The sequence below is a fragment of the Vulpes vulpes genome, chromosome 5, assembly GCF_048418805.1.
Source record: "Vulpes vulpes isolate BD-2025 chromosome 5, VulVul3, whole genome shotgun sequence".
NCBI classification, from domain to species: domain Eukaryota; kingdom Metazoa; phylum Chordata; class Mammalia; order Carnivora; family Canidae; genus Vulpes; species Vulpes vulpes.
Window position 1 is genome coordinate 138,747,800 of NC_132784.1, and position 21,680 is coordinate 138,769,479.

Sequence of the window (21,680 nt, forward strand, 5' to 3'; positions counted from 1 at the left end):
GGGTTCCCTCTACACCCTGAGTTCTTTCCCTGCACACATGGAGCCTTCTTTATCTTCTCAGCCCAGGAACATAAGGACACATCATTGAGGTATTCTGAATAATCTGATCACCCAAGGGAAAGATGAGCATTTCGACAGAAAGTTGATTCTGGTGCTGGGGTAATACATATATCGCGGCATATAAGCTCACTGACATAGCCAGCCTACAGGGGAGACAGCTGGGTGACTGACACTGCATGTTCACGTGAGTGTGTCATGCGCGTCTACACTCCCTGCTCTCTCCTTTCTCTGTGGTAGGAATGATCACTCCTACTTGAGAACCCAGGGTCGTGGTCACAAACAGATTTGGAGATACAACTTGGTGCCACCAATGGAAAGCAAATGGTGTTTTGAAAAAGGTTAGCCTCAGTTGATCTATTCATACATTTCTTATGTCTTCAAAAGTTAGGGAGGCGCCCCTTTTATACCACCGCCATCCCTCTGAGTAAATTCAGTCTGCTGCAAATTCAGCCATCTGTTTACATCCTTCACTTTACATTATTTAAGATTGGAGTCAAATGCTACCTTGCGATGGGTTGCCGCGAGCATCAAGGCTCATAAGAAAAAAAGCAGCCTTTCCTCAAAATCTGTGACAGCCGCAATCCTCTGGACTGTCAGGGTTTTCCAAGGAGCTCACCTGTTCCAGGCAGGTGCCAAAACAGATGAATGAAAACCCAGCCTGAAAGCTTTTACTCGATCAACTCCATGCAAAAATAGTTTTTCAAACAAGATTTCACATCTTATTTTGATTACGCCAGACTTAAAAAAAAATTACCAAAAACCAAGAAACGCCCCCCCCAAAGTTTGAGGGGGCCGCTGATATCTTAGATGCTTCCCCAGCTTTCAAGGGGGAGTGGTTCGAGGTCAGGCTCTCTCTGGTGAGATGAGGGCTTCAAAAGTCGGGAAATACGGCATGCTTCAGGTGAAACTGCCGTGTTAGTGGCCAAAAAAACGTCTGTCTGTCTGGGTGGTGGTGGCGTGCACGCCTGCATTCTGCACCCAGAGCTGTGTGCCCGGGGCCCTTCTTCACCACGTGCTGGGGAGGGAGAGCCAGCGCTTACCTGGGTACATCGTGCCTGGAAGACCCATGCTTTGCAAGTAGTTGTGGCAACGCTCTTTATGTTCCTCTAAAGAGCTTCGCTGTTTATAGCTTCGGCCACAATATCCACATTTGTGAGGTTTACCAACTGCAGAAAACACAATTGAGTTCAAGACCCCAATTAAATATTGGCCTTATGTGTAATGGGAATTCACGCAATACAATTATTATCAAAAAGGCAAAAACAAAAAACAAAAAAACAAAAACAAAAAAACAAAACCTTCTACTCTTAAGAGCTAAAAGCCTTATGGACTCAGTCAAAATTGCTAAATTTAAAAATGTTAATGCCCAGGGTTTTCTTTGACTGTACCAAGAACTCCTGTGAGTCTTGTTTCATCTGAATTTGCCCATAGTCCCAACTACTAAATTCTCTTGGCCTCATCATTTCTTTAACTGGAGGAAATGGACCACTACAGTGTGATGAGTTGGGCACCTAACAACTGGGTAGAGATGGGAAGAAGGCCCCTGGGTTGACTGGATGAGACACAGATTCACCTCTAAAGTCAGACTCTGGCCCACATCTACACTGTGGGACAGATCTAAATGCAGCCAAAGTGGATTAAATTCCAGGATACTGAACTGGATAATTTGAAGTTTCTAAGAAACAACAGTGGATAAATATACCTCAACGAAATGAGCATTTATTTCCAAAATGTATTTCCTTATTCTAGCTTAGAAAAAGCTCTGTGTTCTCCCTGAAACCCACGGTTCCTCCATCGGCTCTGCCCAACAGAACTTACTATGAAGATGGAAGAGTTCTCCATCTGCGCTGCCCATTGCGACAGCCACCGTGTTGTTCAATATGGTGGCTACCGGCCCTATGTGTCACCAGACACTCAAAGAGTCACTGCGGACTGAAATTTTGATTTTGTTTAAGTTCAACTGATTAAACTTACAATTCAAATACCACATATGGCTGGTGGCAACCGTATGAAGCAGTGCAGTTCTAATGTGATGAGTTTAGTTCATCTTGAACTTTATTGATCAGTATTTTAGGGAAAGAAGACCAGCACAAATAAATTCATATCATGCCTAAGCTCAAAGACTTTAATACACAGCAATTTAAGAGATGAAATAAGTATCTTTAATTATTTATAGGAGGAATATAAATTTCCATCCTAAGACCAGAATCTTCTCTTATTTCCTTCTTACGTTAGATTTCAGAGATTGTATAAAAATCAATACCATCCAAATAGGAATGCTTGGTAAAAGGGTTTGACCAAAGCTTGTACTGGCTCAATCTCTTTCTTTGGTGACCAGAAGCAATGGTTTAAAAAGACTAAGGCAAAAAGCAAAATTTGACTTCTGGGATATTTAACCGAGGAGGAAAGGGATGGATCTTTATCCATAGAAAGCGCTGTATCACTCAAATCAGGGAAGTGAACATTGAAACACATAATATTGCCTAAAATTGTACATTTTATTGAGTAATACCTTCAGAAATTAATATAAATTAATAGAATATAGATGTCCCTTCCTAGAAAAGCTATAACTTCAGCAAATTCATGTATATATGGGCAGAGAGTCTGAATAGGCGTCTAACTCTGGAATGTAAGAAATATGTTTACAGTAAGAAACCGAATTAAAGTATACCCGGAAGCACAGCCCAATATTCTGAAGGAAAGAAAGTCTCTAGCTCGGCTCACAAGTCCCAAAGCAAGCAGTGAGGAGGGAAGGGAGATGCCGTCCCTACGCTGCCAGGCCCCCGAGCCCTCCTGTTGTCAGTGTGGGCACATTCTATGCTTACGTCACCACTAACGTGTTGGTCTTTGGAACCTCGGGCCACCACCAGTTGCCAGGGGAAGCTACGAGGTTGAGGATGATTTTAGTGGAATCGGGGAGTGGCCCCCGTTGGGTATTTTCGAAGAGTCGTGTGTCAGCGGCACTCTCAGCTGCCAGGATCAGCGGCAGCCCTGGGTCAATGGAATGGTGTTATCTACTTGCTCATCGGGGGATCCGAAACAGAAGTAAGCTGCCCAGAGTCTACCCCTCAAGTCACTGGCCAAGCCTGGAGCAGGATACCGTCACGCCTTGAAGGAAATAGGCAGGCGGGGAGCTGGAATGACCAAAAATACTGCATTAGCTGCTCCAAGCTTCACCGTAGGTATGAGGGCAAAGAGAGAGGCGTGGGATCCCTTTGAGTTTTAAGGACTGGCATGCAGGAGAGATTTCTGTTGCAAATCGGAGTAACTGGGGAAGATGGTGATGTGCTTGGTGCCACCTAGGCCTGAGTCTTTATGTTTTATGTTTTCCACCTACATGGAGTGGGGCTTCCTGCCCACCCTGAGGCAGTGCTGTTGGCAACTGAGCTCATGTCCCCCCGACCTGCGTGAAGGTTATATGAAGTTCCTTTGTCCTGGATCAGGCTCTGCACACCACCCGTGCAATGGTCACCTGCGAAGCCCAGCATCTAGTTCCCCGTACACCTTCACTTCTAGGGACGACACACTTGCTCCTCATTATTGACACACGTAAACAATGAAAAAAGCTCATTGTCAACCTCCCACGTTGGGGGAGCCATCTGTTCAACCTGTCCCCTCCGGCAAAGCCCTCCCCAGCCTTCAGCATGTGCCGCGTCCCAGGTTGGGGGGTAGGTTGGGAGGCACCAGCCCCACTGTCACCCCGCTGTTGACTTGCAGCTCAGGACAGCTCCTTTCTCGGGAGATGTTAAGCAGCTCACCCACATCATCACACTGCTCCAATTAAAGAGCGCTTTGGGAACCTCCTCTGTGTTGACGACAGGGAAGGGGATGAGCATGGAGAGGAGATGGCTTGGCTGCACCCGGGAAGGCCGCAAGCACCCTCCCAGCTCTTGGCGAGCTCTTACAGGTACTGCTCCAGGAGAAAGACTGCGCTTGCCACAACCCGGCTAAGGCGCGTACCCCGGCTCCTTGTAGGGTCCTGTACGGAATTACGCCCGCGGGTGGAACCTCTCTGAAGGTAAACCTTCGACACTCTCCTTTCCATGTGGACTCAAGCCTCTCTGTCTACGGGGAGTCCCTCCTGAGGCCTCCCTGGAGGCTGACGGTCCCCTCCCTGCACTCCCACGTCCCTTCAGACACTTGTGTCATCACACTGGTGACACGTTGGTGCTCTACTTCCTTCCGGGCCCCTGGGCGCTCGGTACCTGCTCCGTGACCGAGGGACAGGCCACCAGACCCTGGCCATGAACTACACTCATCACATCGGAGAGGAGACAGCCCGATTCCAGGCACGTATTCCCCAGGGATGCGGCGCCCCGCTTCTGGGGGGAAGAGTGTGGTTCTGGGGATATCGGTCGGAGCCTCCTCCTCTCCAACAGGGCCCTGCTCTGGAGAAGTCACTGACCACCCCAAGGTCTGGATGACGAGCTCTGGGAGGGCCGGGGTGAGGTATCCCCGCTGGGCGGAGCGGCCTGAGCTTTGCTCCTCTGGCCTGGAAGACCGTGGGGCCCCTTGATAGAATCGCAAGGAAGATTCCTCAGGAGGCAGGAGGTGGGACCTGATCAAAGATGGGCGGATGCTTCGCACGCTGGGGTGCCTGGGGACGGGTAAGGCGTTGGGGGGTTACCGTGCTCAGAGACTCTGGGCTGTTTGGGATGCGTCTGCTACAATGCGGCCCCTCGGCTGAGGTCTCACTGGCTGGTGGCACGGGTCGGGCTCAGGCCCAGACGGGGAGCTGAGCCTCTGGGGGACGGGCGGGTGTCCCCAGTCGGGACAGATGTCCGCAGGCCCCGCTCACTGGACCTCTCAGCCTTGGGATGGCGACCACCCCGGGTTCCTCGGTGTAAAGCAGGAATGCATGGGGCTCAACCACCAACCTCAAGAAGGGGACCAGGGGACTGTCTGGGGGTGGGTAGCCAGCCAAACCCCATGCACGAGCCCTGCTCCCCTGATGCCTTGGGCATAGGAGGCCTCCTTGGAAACAGCCTCCATAAAGTGGGACGTGTGCATGGGCATGTTGTCCCTCTGGGTCCTGGGCTCCACGGGGGTCACAGCTCGGTCCCGGGGGGCACTGCTCCCACGCTCCCGGGGCCGGGCCCCCATGGTGGTGGTGGTGGTGGTGGCAGTGGGGGGGGGGTGCTCCCACGCATGTGCACACCCACGCGACCCGGGGGCTGGGGGCGGCCTGGCACCTGCGCCCGAGGACCTACCGGAGTGCGTCCTCAGGTGGCCGGTGAGGGCGTCCCGCCGGCGGCACGCGTAGTTGCAGAGGTGGCACTTGAAGGGCTTCTCCCCGGAGTGCAGCTTGATGTGCCGGAGCAGGTTGCCCTTCTGCGTGAAGGAGGCGCCGCACTGGTTGCACTGGAAGGGCCGCTCCCCTGGGAGGAGGACAGGGCAGCGGTGAGGCCGGGCCTGGGCGCGGGGGCCTGGGCGCCCACGGGGCCCGCGGGCTCCCACCGGCTGCAGGTTTGATGGAACACGGCGCTTTCAGACTCAACCTGCCAGCTCCGTAACGCTTCGCTGCTTGGGTCAATTTGATCTGAAAATCTAATTTTTTCCCCCTAAATCAGAATGGCACATCACAATGCAAATTCAAACTCATTTAAATAAAGTGACTGCAACATTTTGTGATGAAGAGCCAGTCTTCCTGATCAGCAGTTTTGGAATAAACCAATATCCAATTTTGCGTGTTGTGGCATTTGGTGGGGTTTTTAATGTGGCTTTTTTCAAAGGGTCTTTAAAATATGCCACTGAAGCAGCAAAATAAAAAGGAAACTCATTAAAAATGCATTTCAGGATCACAAGTTCATTTCAGCGTTACATTCTTATATTTAAATGAAAGGCACTTCATTATAACAGTTATAATAACTTCTTTTCATTTACATTTTTCCTGTATTTTGCCTTTCAATTTCTTCTCCATTACCTGTCTGTCCCTACGCAGGCAAATCAGGAAGGAGACAGAGAGAGTGTGAGGCTCAGAGAGAGAGAGAGGGAGGAAGATTGAATAAAATGAGAAGTTAAGGAACTGTGAAGGATGCTCCACATGGTCCACGGAGAGGCCCGGGTCCCCGGGGGCAGGGCGTCCGAGCCTCCGCGCACCCAGGCCTCTGCTTCCTCGTCTCCTCTCAGTCCTGGAGCCACTGAGCTGCCGCTGGCTGACACCCCCAGAGCAGCTGTGTGTTCAGTGCCAATAGCCTACGGGATGCGACCCAGGGGTTATTAGGGATTCTTTGAGGGGCGTCGGGGTGGAGCGGCGGCTGGGACAGCGAGGAACCCAGGCTGCGCGTGGCAGCGCCGTCCCCCCGGGCTCGGATCCCACAAAGGGATGGACACGCAGGCATCTGCGGGAAAGGGATGCGCCACTGAGCACGCTGGGTCTCGGGCTCCCCGTCAGCCACCGTCTCACTTGGGCCTCGTGTGGGAAGAGCATGACGCTTGCCAGCTTTAAGCACACGCTCAAGCTCTTTGGAAAACAACAGGTGCTCGCTTTCTTTCTTTCTTTCTTTCTTTCTTTCTTTCTTTCTTTTCTCTCTCTCTCTCTCTTTTTTTTTTTTTTTTTTTTTTTTTTTTAGAATTGCTCTATGTGCCCACGGTATCTGCTGTTGAGATACCATGAAAACACACACACACATACACATACACACATACTTCCTGGTAATGGGTTTTTCTTAGGAAGAAAGAATGTGTGAAAATGTATATTTAACGATTTTCCCGATTGCTTCATGCGGTTTTGGTGGATGAGGTGGCACTTGCCAGACGCAAGCAGTAGAAGCGCGTCGGGTGCCGTTAAAACTGACACCGGCTTAAATGGAAAAGTTGACACCGGCCCCTGGGTGTCGTGGTTGTCCTCGCTCCTATTGTTCAGTGGGCCCGACAGGTGTGCGGCCGTAAAATCTGAAACTACTTTAAAATGAAATTTAATTAGAGGCCCGCGGGAGGGATCCCGGCACCTCGGTGTCTTGCCGAATCTGCATTCTGGGTTGGACTTGGCTGCGCAAGGAGTCGGCTCGGTGGGAAGGTGACAACAAAGCTAATGAGCTGGAACTGAATCCCTGGGTCGCAGGTCAGTACTGGATCAGGAGAGTCAAAGAGCTCGCGGCCGGGCGGCCCCCAGGAACCTCCAGCAGAGACAGATCATCATCTATTAGAAACGCTTCTGGGCCTCCGTCACACTCGTGCGTGGATGTGCATATTTTAGCTCCAAGTAGATGCAAGGGAAAGAGAAGTAATTGGTCCCCGGGCATAGGGATCCCGACAGAGAGGACCTGCGGCTGGATGTTGCGGGGCAGGCAGCCGGGAGAGCTGATGCCCCACAAAATGCACCTAGTGAGGGACACGGGTGACCCAAAGCCAGCTCAGCTGGCTGTGTGAGGTCTGCCCTCCTATGCTGACGAGGTGCTGCAGATCTGCAGGCTGGGGCAGGGGGACAGGTCGGACCCCGCCGTGGAGGCCGGGTCGTCCCTGAGCTGCAGCGGACCCGGGGACGGAGCGGGAAGGCCGTGCGCCCCTCCCGCAGGACAGGCGGGAAGGAAGGAAAGGCCGTTGCTTGCACAGTGAAATCTGTCTCTAGTTTGAGTCAAGCGTCCTCGTGCCCCCGGCTGTGCCTGGCGTCTCACTCCTGCCGGCCAGCTTTGCTGGCATCTGTCGCTGACTGCGCCGGCAGAAGGTGTGACACGAGGACGCGGAGGCTGCCGAGGCCAGCGAGCCCCGAAGGGACAACCCGGGGCTCAGCTCTAGGCGGCTTCCCTCGCCGGGCTAGATCCCGGGCTAAGGGACGCCGGGCGATCCACGTCCGCGGCTGCGCTTCTTATCCCCGGCGGGACGCAGACGTTATCATCACTGACTCAAAATTGAGGTTTTACTCTCGGGGACCGTACGGATGTGCCCCTTGAGGGCCTCTCTGCAGGCACGTCGGAGCCCCTCTAACTCCAGTGGGAAGAAAACGAACAGGGCTTCACGATGCCTCCATCAGAAAATTTAGGAGGGTCTATCGGAAGGTAGGTCACAAAATGCATCCCCGAGCCGGGGGTGAGCTGGGCCCGCTGCAGCCAGACCCGGGAGCAGACTGTCCTTGGACGCTGGTCCTGGTCCCTGTGCCTTCCTGCCCCGCAGAGGAGCCCGCACACAGTTACCACCATTCAGACACTGTTGTCGACCGTTCAAAGTCCCATCCTCCAGGTCGACACCGCGGCACATTTGCAGGCGGGGTTTCCCCGGCCCGGCCTGCCTCCTACCCCGTCCCCTGTGAGGCTCACACCAGCCCCGAAGTGGTGGCTGGCGGGGGAGGCAGTGCTATCACACTTGAGTTAAAAAAAAAAAAAAAAAGAAAAAGGAAAGAAAGAAAGAAACTGAGCAGCAGAGCTGGGGATGGAAGTTCAGCCAGCGGCGCTCGCGGTCCCTGCCCAGGTGGGGAGACTGGCCCTGGGAGCTGGAGGGTGTCCCGAGGGAACCCCGGGGGGCCTCCGGTTTGAGGATCACCTCTCTCGAAACACTGGAAACTTGGCAAGGTCGGGGTGGGAGTGACAGTCAGCAGAGCGTGGCTTTTCTAGCATATTCCACTCGCATCCCAAGGAAATGGGACCCGTCCTGGCATCGTCTACTCGCGGAGACCTTGCTTGGCCGATGTGCTCCTGGATCCCCCTGCGACCCTCCCCAGTCGTGCGAGGGGGAGCACAGCCTGAAGACCATCCACCCGTTTACTGCTGCAGGGCTTTTTTTTTTTTTTTTTTTTTTTTTTTTTTTAAATAAAAGCCAGGCCGGGAACCATAAACCTGACGGTCTGCGTGTCCCTATTCCCGGAACGTACTTGTCCTGTGAGTGAAGGAATCGGCGTGATGCTGTGTACCTGGCTCTTGGCCGCTGGCTGTGGGGAAAAGTGGGCCGCAAACAGCCGGTGCTGCTCTGCATATCTGTCCTCGGCAGGTCTATTCATTAAATGCAATTATTCTTTTTATCGGGGCAGGAGTCATTATATTTTGGCAATTTACCATGCCAGAATTTGATTCATTTATCAAATATTTATTTAAGCGAATTTTCACAGTATAGGCAGGCTTTACATGAATTAGCAGGAAAGTAATTCGCTTGTGAGCTCTGGTGCCCGGCGGATCCTGTGAAGCGTCTATCAGCAGGTAACTTACCTTCGCTTTAATTTCCGAGGCGTTACCAGAGGGGAGAGCCCGACTACCCTCCTACCCTCACGCGAGCTTTACTTAGGGCTGGAGGTGAGGGCTCTAGCGCACGGGATAATCTGAGGATGAAGGGGGCCCATTAGGGAAAGCAAAGTCTGCTTAATTGGAGAAGTTACGTCTTTGTCGAAGACGCGCTTTGACTTAAACAGACCTGGGGCCTCTCCAGGAGCGTCGCTCGCACACAGCAGGCATCACGTTGGAGGCCGCCCTGGTTCAGATGCCGGGGGTGGGGGGCGGGGGGAGAAAAAAAATCACAGCTCCAGGGAGAGAGACCTGCGTGTGCTGACAAGCCAGCGGATTTCCTCAAAGATTTTTCTGAATTCCTGCTAAATTTCTGACGGTCGTGGATTTGTTTGGCCCGGGGGGTGGGGGAGGGTGGGCATCACGCAAGGCTGCGATTTCCAGGTCTCCTTCCTGTTCCCCTAAGTCATCTTATGACCCTGCTGTGCCTCCAGAGCCAATAAGCACGTCACCTGTCACGTTTTGTTTCTCCTCCGCCCCCTGCGGAGGGCGGCGGCAGGTGCTGGCTCCAGGACCGCCCCCCAGACTCCCAGCACCAGCCCCCTGGGGGCGGCCAAGCCTCGGGTTTCCGCCTTTCGTGTTTCACCCTGCGGTGACCACTAGGGGAGGTGACTCTGTTGTGCAGAGAGTCAAGTTCCTCTGCCGTTGAGGACGCTCCTGCATACGGTTAAGGACGCTATGTGGCCCTCTGATACCTCGAAGGCCGTCTGGGGCCGTCCAAGGGGACCCCCCGGTCCTGGCAGGAGAGCGGGGGCTGGTGGCTGGCTGCGCCCGGGCACCTGGGGGGCGACCCCGGGGTGAGGGCACCTGGTGAGCCGCGGCACGGCCGGGGCCCCACGCTGTCCTCCTTCCTTCCTGTCTGGACACGGAATACCACCTTCTCTGATGCTTCCAGAGCCTCCGACAGACAGACAGACAGAGGCCCTGCTGGGAAATTCCGTCCCGTCTGCGACGGAAACGGGCGGCAGCTGCAGTCGCTCCGAGGCTGGCCCGGGGACAACTGCCCCCAGCTCCGCGGAACGCTGCGCCCGCCGCTTTCCGGTGCCCACTCACGCTGCTGAAACCCCAGCTCTGTGACCCCGGTTTTCCGAAAGGCACATTTCACTCATGGATTCCCGGGGGACCCCCCCAGAGGAGGCGCCTTCTGCGGCTCGCTCTCTGTTAGGTCTGTGTGGTCGTGGGGCAGCGGGGAGCCGCGTGGGGCTCTTAGCGCCCCCGGCCTCCCCGCTCTAGGGCGTCGGCTCGGCGCGGGTTGAGAGGGCCCCCCCGGCTGCTGGTCCAGGAGAACAGACCGGGAGCGGCGCCGAGAGACAGGGCGCGTCCTCCGGCTACACCCGCGGACCCCTCCAGGCCACCAAGGGAGGAACTGCACCAGGCCTTACCAGTGTGGCTTCTCTTGTGGACCATGAGCACATTGGGGCCGATGCAAATTATCCCACAGACATCACACTTTAGTTTGCCGTTAGGAAGTCGAATGCCTCCAGCTCCCGACAAAGCTCTGCCGCCTTGGCCACCGTGGGAGCCATTCATTTTCTCTCCCGCAGCATCAAGCACTCGTAAATCCTCCGCACATTCTTCCCCATTCAGCTCACAGGCACGCGCATTCTCTTCATCACTCTGAGCCTCTACTTTAACATTACTGGCTGAAAGACACAATACAGGTGCCACTCAGTGTCATCGCAAAAAAAACAGCAAAACAAAACAACACAGAACAGCACAGCAGCAAAAAGACAGCGCGTCAAAGCAGAGGAGGTTCCCGGGGACCGCAGCCCCGGCTGGGGCGGGGACCCCGCGGGCTCCGGGGGCAGGTGCCAGGGAGCCGGGCGGGCCCGCAGGTAAGTGCTGACCTCACAAGCTGCCTCCCGCCGGCCGCGGGCAACACCCCAAGTGGTCGTCAAGCCTGAGAAACCTCCCCCTCCCGGAGGTGGCCGTTGCCCGCGGCCCGGGTTAACGCACTCTGGGGCAAAGCTCTGCGGGCACCCGCTCCCAATTCCAGCCACGGGGGCCCCAAGGGCTTCCGCAGGACTTCCGTGTGCTGTCTGGCTCACGGTCACGCTCCCGTTTTTAGCCCCCGGGGCCACACGCCCTGTGCCCGGGGGCAGAGTCGCAACGTCTTACGTGGCTTTGTGGAAGGGCGTGTGGAGGTAACCGACCTCGCCAGCTCGTCGGAGCGGGGGAGCCCCAGCCGGGGGGAGGCCGAGGGCTGCTGCTCAGGAGCACTCGGGACCCTGGCTCAGTCTGCGTTCCTGTCCCTTTAAGTCACATCGAGGGCAGTTATCTCGGCCATTCACGTATTTTTGTAGGTAAAGCAAATCAGAGACACTGCGTGTGCATCCTTCAGAGGCACAGCCCGGGGGTGCACCGATGGGTCCCACACTATCATACGGAGGAGAGACTGCAGCGACCCCGAAAGCCATTGCTCCCATCACGGCCTCCATAGATTAAGGGGGGGGGGGGGCAGGTAAATTTTGCCAAGTGCAAGAAACAGTGACATGCTCGGTAATGGTGACTGCGGAATCTCGCATCGACATTTTGAACCAGTGGGTCCCCAGGCTTGGTCCTCGAACCTGCAGCATCAGCATCAACTGAGAACTTGCGGGAGGGCCAATTCTCCGGTGTGCCCCCGACAGGCTGGTCTCTGTTTTCACGAGCCCTCCGGGGGATTCGGATGCACAGTCACGTCTGAGACCACGGTTTTAAACAATCTGCCCCGTTAGTGACACTCCAGGTTCATTCTGTCCAGCCCTTTGATCATGGGTGGACAGCCCAGAATCTGCAGTGGGCGCTCGTGGCCGGCGGGTCGGCCGCACTCCTCCCACGTGCTGATCTCGGGGGGCAGGTCACCCACTTCCCCTGTGCCTCGGTTTTCATGTCCGTCAAGGGGGCACTGACCCGCCAGGGGTGTGGTGAGGACTTGGTGATAAACCCAGGAGCACGGGGACTGGACGGGGCAGGTGGGAGCACATTCCCTACAGAGCCGTCCATGGAGGGTCCCCTCACCCCCCCCCAGTGACGTCTGCGACACGGACCCTGTGCCAGGCACACCGCACTTGACTCGCTTTCAGGTGGAAGCACATTCCCTAGGGTCTCATTATCGCTGGGCTCGGTGCTAGAATGGTCTGGAAGCATGAAAGTCAAGTTTCCACGACTCCTGAACTCCTTCACCTGGGATCACGTCTAATCATCCAGCTGCTCCCCCGACCCCCGCCTGAGATTGGGGCATTCTAGGCCTGACCGCTGGTGTGGCGGGTGCGTCAGCCTGTGCACTGCGACCAAGCTCTAGGCCTGTGCCCCTGTGGCTGGAGAAGTGCGGGGACATGGAGGGAACTGAGCCTCGCTTTCTCAAAAGTACACGTGCCAGAAACCAGGGCTCCCGGTGCCAAGGAAGACGGATATTGCTGTGACCTGGTGGCCTGCTCTGCGGCATGTGGTGCTGGCGACCGGGTGGGCCCTTCCCCATGAGAGGGCAGGGAGGGCGGGAAAGCATCGGGGTGACCCTCCGGGTGACGCGTGGCCACCTGCCGCGGGGGCGAAGCTGCGTCAGGAAGGAAGGAGGCGAGGGCGGCCTGGTGAGAAGCACAGCATGGGTGTCATCTTAAGTACCACAGGCGCCCTCCACCCAGACGTGCCACCAGCCATAACGTGACTTTCTCAGTGCTCTTACGCCGTGTGGCAGTTTCTTCGAGAACTGCAACAGAACCAAAGTATGCACAGGAGGCTCCAGTGGCGCAAGAGCTGAGTAGGAGCGACCCTGAGACCCCGTGGACCCCAGGCACCGCCTGAGGGGAGGGGCCCGGCTCAAGACGGGAGCTCGAGACGCTGCTCACACAGCGGGTCTCTGAGGGCAGGAGCTCGGAGAGCGCCGCGGACCGCTGGGGCCAGGGCAGGGAGCCACACGTGTCCCTGGGAGCAGACACCGCCCACGTTTCCGGGTAGGAGTCGGGTGGCACATGCACGGTGTTCTGGGGCTGGAAGCTTGCTAGCACTTTGGGGACAGGTGCCAGGCCACGTTAGCACAGGAAAGGTCTGTAGGGACCAAGGGGGAAAGGACGATGGGGAGTGGCCAGGGGTCCCGGGGACGTCACGGAGGGCCACACGGTCCGCCACGGGCACTCCAGGGCCAAGCATAGGGGAAAGCTCTCTAAATCTGGGCAAGAAGCTATCTTTTTGTTCTCCTCTCTTTTAAGGATTTATTTACATATCTGAGAGACAGCAGGAGGAGGGGCGGAGGGAGGGGAGAGAGACCCTCCAGCAGGCTCCCTTCAGCATTCCCACCTCTGTGAACAAATGCAAAGTGGGTGCTGGCCATGCAGGAGAGAGGGACTGCCCCCCACCAAGGAGGGTGTCCGTGGAAATGGGGTGTCCCCTCTGGCTAGGAGGATAACACGGGCAATGGGCTGATGATCTTCAGAGGCTCAGAGCGTGAACGTATCCTAATAAAGTCATGACACGCTGGTCTCAAAATTGCAATCTAACAGACATAAACGTCAAGTCCCCTAAATTAAAATACATTTAAAAAAAAAATAACACAAACTCAGGATGGGGGCGGTGTCGGCCTCACTCATTTAAAGGTGAAAAAGGTTTTGGGGGTTTTGGCTCAATTAGTGATGTGGCTGGAAAAAGGAAAAAAAAACAGAAGACGTAGCCTCGGAGTCCAGCACTGGGTGCAGGTCGTACGTGTCCTTTGAAAAGGATGAGCACAGTGTGAAGCGGTCAGAAGGAAGGAAGGACGTCAGTGAGGTCTGGACACTCTGGGGGCGTCCACGGGGCTGGACAAGCTCAGAGGAACAACTGCGGGGCCGAGAGGAGGAGGCTGGACGGGAGAGCGGGAGGCCAGGGCGGCCCTGCACAGTGCAGCGCGGCAGTGGCACCGGGGGGCAGGCTCCTTCTGCGGCCGGGCAGGTGGCCTCTCGCTCATGGAACCCGAGGGGGCGGTGGGGGCGGCGTCTGCAGACGTTTGTGTCTGTTCGACCACCTTCTGCATCTGCACGTGTCAGGGGGGACTCGGGAGGCCTGTCCAGTGCTGCACTCCTGGGCCTGTTACGGTGAATCCCACCAGCCTGCAGAAGCCGAGGGCACCAGGGGCTGCTCCACCTAACGAAGGGCTCACGGCAGATGACTGGCTTCATTGAAGCCGTCTACCTCCCGGCCTGGAGCCCAGCCGAGGGACCTGGCAAGATTCCTCCTCTATCCCCTTGAGAAAGGCCAGCTGCGGCAGGACGCGTCCTCCCGTCCTTCGTCATTGGTCTCCCTGAATGGCCCACGTCCACCTGCCCAGTCGGTTCCATGAAATAGCGGCTCTCCCCGTGTTTGTGTTCACTGTACTTCGGTCGGGCCTTCGGATGATGTTTCTGAGCCAGCCGGGGCTCACGGCAACTGGCTGTGCCCTCCCTGGACTCCTAAACCCCTGCCCTGCTCCATCTTCACGGAGCTGGAACTGCTTAGGCGACCATCGTGTCTAGGAGACGCTAGGCTCTCGCTCAATGTGGGGATCCTACTCATAAATATTTTGCAACTCCATCCCTCCACCACTTAGAAAAATGTTGAACTCAGTACAATACTGAATTGAATTGAAGCGATTAAATATAGAACATGAGCTGAGACTCCGGCGCTTCTCCACCCCCGAACGCTCTGGCTCAGGCCTAACCTTGCGGCTCTTCCGCCGCCGACTACCGGGAGTGCACGGACAGGGGCCCCATTTCATTATTTAATAAATGAGGCTTATATTAAGAGCGGATGTCTTTGAATCTGGAAGAGTCAAAAGCTACTTTCCTTCTCAGATGCGGTTTTCCATTAAGTCAAAGTATTCTTGTTACATAACGTAGAGGCCGCCTATGTTATCAGTAACACAGCAGACCTAAGAGAGGCCCCCAGGTCCCTACGGCCGGGTGGACCTCGGCCCATAGACAAGTTTGGCACTTGGAGAATCTGGAGAGTCCAGGGACCTCAGGGTCAGTGGGGCCGAGGGGCCTCCATGTGCTGCCAAGCACTGCACGAACTCATGAATGATTAAACCATTTTAATGCATAACGTGCCCTGGCAGTCCCCCCGGCAGATGGGCTGCGCTTCCTCCCCGTGCTCCGTGCCCTTCTGGAATACGTCTTCCTGTTTACTGGTAAGGTAAATGTTGGACCCTCTGACTGTGCTTTTCCATGGAGAAGACATTCTGGAATCGTCCCTAGAGTATGAGTTTAAGCCACTACCTATCGAGCCTCGAGGGCTCCCTACCGTGAACGAAAAAAAATGGGAGACAGAAATATTTCTGCAACCAGTGACTAGCAAGCAAAACTCAAAGGGAATGAACCACACTGACAAGGGGTCTTGAATGAGCGTAATTAAATTAAAATTTAAGATGAAGAGGCAGTCTGTAGATGTTTTTCTGCTGCCTCTAAGAGAGATTTAGGAGAACTTTTAAGCATCTTTAAGCTCATAAAGCAACTTGTTATAACTTCTATCATTTAAAACATGGAGGTTTGGGGGGGGTGGCACGTGGGTGGCTCAGTCCGTTAAGGGTCTGACTCTTGATCTTGGCTCAGGTCATGGTCTCAGAGTCATGAATTCAAGACCCGTGTGGGCGCCACATCCAACAAAAACCAAAAAAAAAGAAAAGAAAAAAAAAAGAAAAAAAGCCCCAATAAAACGTAGGGGTATTTTCCTTGTGAAGATGCACAATGAGGCACATTTTTATCATTCTTTGATACTTTTGGCCTCTAAATGCAAAGAAGTCAGGGGCGGAGGAGGAGGAGTCTGACAAGGTCATGGTTTACAAGCACGTGTACGTTTTCCTCAGGTGACTAGGAACAGAAACTGGGATGGAGGAGGTAGCGGGGTCAGACAGGTCATGTCTTTAATTTTCATAGAAGGAAAACAGACGAGGAGGGGCGACTGGGGCAATTCTCCACCCTCTGCAGCAGGCGGCGGTGTCGGCCCAGGGCAGCTGGGTTGCTGGGGGCGGGGGAGGCGGGAAGTCCTCCAGGTGCACAGCCCTCTGTGCAGGGGGGAGGGGAGGGTATTCACAGTCTGGGGAGCTGGGAGGGGGTGGGGAGGAAGGAGAGAGCTGCAGAAACCTTGTGAAGCCATTTGCATAAACGTCTAGACCAGACCGGCATCTATCAAAACATGTATCATCGACCTTATAAAATCTGCACGTAGCACGTATGTTTACGTGAGCACATCACCGAACCTCCCTCGGGTTTAGTGAAAACATCTCAGAACGTGTTTGCATCTGACTTCTCAACCTCGCAGCAGCGCGAGGGCTCACCTCCAAACCTCTCTGTCCTGGCACCTTCGTGTTTTATGGGATCGTATGAGCACCCACACGCACGTACGTGCACATATGGACACGTATACCCACATCCGCGTCTCCCAGAGATAAGTCCCAAGCTCTTGTTTCCAAGTTGAACCAAAGGAAGCTTGGTTAGAGAAAGATCTCGACGACGTTCACGTCCTGGGAAAGCAATCTCCGATCTGGGTTGGTGCTAAATCCTTTAGACGTCAAACAGTTCTGATGAGCAGGATGTCAGCAGCCTACTTTTACCGTTACTGACACCTTTTGGGGTTGTGCCTGGATCAGCAACGGCTGCGGTGTTAACGAGCACACCCTGTTTGCTGGTGTTGCTTTACAGCAGCGGGGAATTTACTAGTGCAGGCTCGGAGGCCGTCGGTCCAAAGGAGGCGACCAATTCGGGTTCCTTTAAATATTTTAAAGCATTTAAAAAAAAATGTTTAAAAAGCACATTCCAGTCCCTAAAATGCTCCCTCCAAGCCGCTGCCCTCACCTATCTATGGGTTCTCATCTCCCCAGACCTAAAAATGAAATCAACATCTGCTTTTGGTTTTAACAGCTCAGATCAGGAACGTCCTGCGCACACCAGGCACTAACGTGTGTGCTCGGGCGGCGAGGTAGCGCACCGCAGCCCAACGGCCCCGAGCCCCGCGGTGTTTCTCTTCTCGGTTCTGAAATTAATACCTCAGAGCAACAGAAGGAGAGTGTGTATCTTCCTCCCGTCCCACAGATTTGCAAAAGTCATCGTGCGAATACGTTGGGCTGTCTCGTGGGGAGAGGAAGTCTGGCCATCCCCACGCTCGCTCGCAAGGGGACGCTGAGCGTGGTAAGGGCAGGGCTGATGACCGGCTTTGGCAGAGCAACAATTGAGCGCTCGCGTCCCTTCTACCCCTGTTACCCCACAGCCACAACGAAAGGCATGATCCACAGTGCACCTTCCAACGGTCCCAAGGGTCACACATGCACTTTACTGGGTCAGCGATGCCCTGGACGGCAGACGTGGAATGGCCAGGATGGGGAGAATCATGCATTCACAATACTCACACCATGGAAATGGAGTATGAAATGGATACATGTTTCTGTTTTCCAGAAGCAAGGCATATACTTACGGGAGAAAGATTTGGGAATTAGTGCGTGAAAATCCCTAAAGCCATCGGCCCCATATACAACTGCAATAAAGAAGGAAAAAAGAAAGCTGGCTTTTGATAGTGTTCATGAGATAGCGAAAGCATCTAAAAACAAGGGTTGGGAAAAAAATAAATAAAAACAAAGGTCGGGGATCCCTGAGTGGCCCAGGGTGTGGTCCTGGAGATCCAGGATCGAGTCCCGCATCGGGCTCCCTGCATGGAGCCTGCTTCTCCCTCTGCCTGTGTCTCTCATGAATAAATAAGTAAAATCTTAAAAAATAAATAATAAAAATAAATAAAAACAAGGGTCATCTTTTTTTTTTTTTTAAGAAAGTATTATTGCTCAAAATCATTAGTTAGCCACTAATCTGCTAATGCTCAGCCTTCACTCAGGTGCCTGGAAAGTAACCCAGGGGTGCCAGGAGCAGGGCCGTGACACGCAGAGGTCTGAGCTCCCGGCACGTCTGCACAAGCTCTGCTGTGCTGGGCATCCCAGGGCTGGTAGCCGAGAACACACGCTGGAGCCGCGAGGAGGTTTTCGGCAGGACTGGTGGGCACGGACCCCAGGTCTGGGCACCGCGGCACAGCCTGTCCCGGGACAGCGCGCATCTTCACAAAAGCAGTGTGTTTCTCGCCGGGCTGAATCGTGCGGCAAACGTTCTTTATTTTCAACATTTCTTAGAAAGTGTTCGCAGAACATCAGAAATGTTCTCACGACCCACTGAGTGGGGGAAAAATGAGTGTTTTCCCCTCGCTCAAGAAGAGCTATGAACGTCTGTGGGCATTCCTTATCAGCCGCCTTCATAAATGTTATCAGCGCCTCGAATCTCCAAGTTCTTGTTCTGTTTTTATAGGTCAGAGCTTCCCACCATGTGCCGAGGCCTGGAGGCTTAGCAGATACCGCCCACGTGCACGCATGCAGCCGTGCGTGCATGCACACACACGCACCGAGTGTGCTCCCCGAGGGTGGCGTCCCCACGTCTATCGGAGCTGTGAGCACGGCGTAGCTGCAACTAAACTTGTTGGGCCACCCCCTGAATTAGCGGAGGGGGGACCCCCCCCCCTCCGGTGTCCTCCAGGAAACAGACCTTGCTAAAACCGCGGCGAGCTTCCAAACTTCCCCGGTCACAGAGCCTCCCTGCTCTCCCAGGAAAAGTCCATTAGAACAGTGGGCGGCGTTTGGGAGAGGCTCACGAAGCTGTTCCTGGAAGCGACCCCCTTAATTACGTCCCAACCGCCCCTCAGGCCTCCTGACTCATGCCGCCCGCGACCGTCCGCAGTCACTACCGTGCTGCCCCTCAAACGGGCAGGTGAGCGGCCGCTTGCAGGGCGCACCTGAGCTCGGCATCCGCGGCCAGCCAGCGAGGAGATGCCAGTTTCACCGTGACCTTGGCGCTGACCTCCAACTTGTCAGGTCAACTTCTCCAAGGCCCGTGTCTGTAGCACCGGGCTGGCCCATCCACCTAACGGGAGAGGGGGCAGAGTCTTGCCTTTTAAGAAGGAGGGCACGACAACACTGCGTCTCGGACTGATAAGTGTTGAATCGGACACTGTCGCACGCCCTGCGGTGCTGCTCAGACGGGTCGGGAAGCTCGGCTTCCCTCGGCGCCCGCACAGCAGCACAGGCCACGGGTGGTGCGCGTCGTGATGAACACGGTGGCGCGAGGTGTTCACGGCCACCGTAACTCGTGAGCTCAGGAGCGGAGGGATTCGAGAGGCACACTAGTCACCAACTGTCTGGAGGTGGAAAACGTTGACTTGCGTGGGGCTTGGATCACCCCAGGGAAAGCCCTGAAATCCAGGACACGACGCGGCACCTCGTGAGCACTGAATGCTCATCGTTTCGGGAGAATCCGTTCCCTGCCTACCATCATTCAAATGGACACTCTGAGTTTTGTCCTTCATCCTTGATTCCCTAAGATGGACAAAAAGCTTAAAAAACAAAACACGGCTGTAGCTACAGAGCTGTTCTAATCCCCTAAGAAAGCTGAGCCGATAGGAATTGGCTCTTGCTCACGCACCACACACGTTCATGCACAACTAACTCCTTGGTCTGGGAGAAAAGCACAGCATCCAGGGACGGTAGACGTGCACACAGGAGTGTGGGAAACTCACCCTGTCCTGTCCTGTCCGGTCTGGTCCTGTCTGGCCCTACCCTGTCCTGTCCTGTCCTGTCCCATCTGGTCCTACCCTGTCCTGTCCTGTCCTAGCTGGTCCTACCCCATCCTTTCTGTCCTGTCCTATCTGGTCCTACCCCATCCTGTCCTGTCCTGTCCTGCCCTGTCCTATTTGGTCCTACCCTGTCCTGTCATGTCCTGTCCTATCTGGTCCTACCCCATCCTGTCCTGTCCTGTCCCATCTGGTCCTACCCCATCTTGTCCTGTCCTGTCCCATCTGGTCCTACCCCATCTTGTCCTGTCCTGTCTGATCCTACCCTATCCCAACCTGTCCTGCCCTGTCCTATCTGGTCCTACCCCATCCTGTCCTGTCCTGTCCTGCCCTGTCCTATTTGGTCCTACCCTGTCCTGTCATGTCCTGTCCTATCTGGTCCTACCCCATCCTGTCCTGTCCTGTCCCATCTGGTCCTACCCCATCTTGTCCTGTCCTGTCCCATCTGGTCCTACCCCATCTTGTCCTGTCCTGTCTGATCCTACCCTATCCCAACCTGTCCTGCCCTGTCCTATCTGGTCCTACCCCATCCTGTCCTGTCCTGTCCTGCCCTGTCCTATTTGGTCCTACCCTGTCCTGTCATGTCCTGTCCTATCTGTTCCTACCCCATCCTGTCCTGTCCTGTCCTGTCCCATCTGGTCCTACCCCATCTTGTCCTGTCCTGTCCTAGCTGGTCCTACCCTGTCCTGTCCTGTCCTATCTGGTCCTACCCCATCCTGTCCTGTCCTGTCCTGTCCTAGCTGGTCCTACCCCATCCTGTCCTGTCCTGTCCTAGCTGGTCCTACCCTGTCCTGTCCTGTCCTATCTGGTCCTAGGCTGTTGTTTTACACAAGGGTACAGATAGAAAAAGATTCAAGGTATGTTAAGTTTTCTCAATGTCATGAGATGCTTTCCTCTCAAGAACAAATCTGGTTCATTTGGGAGGAATTTTTACTCAACAAACTGTCCTAATATTTTCAAAGAAAATGCCGTCAATGGCTCGGATTCTGAATTCTGTTCAGACTGTGACGCTGATGAACATTCTGGAAAAAAAAAAAAAGATAAAATGCCCACAAACCACACTTTACTTTGCATTCGGTCGTGCACCTGAATTTCTCATGCTCTTGTCACCTTAGGGAGAGGTGAAAACAGACCTGAGATTCTTCAAAACAGGAGGAGGAAGTCTGTTCCACTTTGAAGTCAAAGAAGGATGCGGACAATTTTCTGGGGACGGTAAACACGTGTAGATTTGTATTTAGGAGAAGCTAGCAAGAGGCTGGGGTCTGGCCTTTAAATCCTATTAGCCTGTTGGGCCCGGTCGGGTCATTAGCGTCCTAGTGACCTGGGTAAGTGTGGTCTGTGGTGACCTTGCGGGGCTTACCGACCCGGCGTTTCAGGATTGGCAACCCAACCCCGCCCCGTGCCAGCAACAGGGTCCCCACCTGGGGCGGCAGAGAAAGGCCAGGGACGGGACAGGTGAGCCTGGTCAGCGCCGAAGCACCAGGCTGGCTCCTGCTGGGGGAGCAGTTAACGTCATGGGGACCAGGCCCGGGTTCTCCGGGAACTCCGTACCCGTACGGTCCTGGGACGCATGTTGGTTCCTCCCCCACCGTCCACCCTGGGGAGCTCCAGGGCCCGGCAGGGGCAGGGGGGACCACTCATGCGTCCCGACTGCCCTTCCCGGGGAGGCACTGCTGCCTCAGCCTCACCCAGCGGGAGGCTGAGCTACACACCACTTTGGAGTCTGACCCACAGACGCCGCCGGGCCCCTCGGCTGCGGAGCTCACCTGGCTGTCGCCCCAGCTCCCAAATCCGAGCCCGAGCGCCTTCGCCAGCCCCCGCGTCCCTCCC

The 21,680-nt window shown here is 55.0% G+C and overlaps 1 protein-coding gene across 24 annotated transcripts in view; it reads right to left on the bottom strand.

Moving 5' to 3' along the window:
• The window catches only part of IKZF1 (IKAROS family zinc finger 1), a 91,805-nt gene that overhangs the window by 15,340 nt on the left and 54,785 nt on the right, over nucleotides 1-21,680 (bottom strand). For 7 of the 24 annotated variants that reach the window (XM_072760118.1, XM_072760121.1, XM_072760126.1 and 4 more), the window contains exons 4-6: nucleotides 10,652-10,912; nucleotides 5,271-5,438; nucleotides 1,101-1,226 (exon numbers count right to left, since the gene is read on the bottom strand). In XM_072760118.1, the coding sequence (XP_072616219.1) occupies nucleotides 1,101-1,226; nucleotides 5,271-5,438; nucleotides 10,652-10,912 (555 nt within the window). The remainder of the gene's footprint in view (nucleotides 1-1,100; nucleotides 1,227-5,270; nucleotides 5,439-10,651; nucleotides 10,913-21,680) is intronic. The other 17 variants (XM_072760137.1, XM_072760129.1, XM_072760134.1 and 14 more) reach the window with 3 other exon arrangements.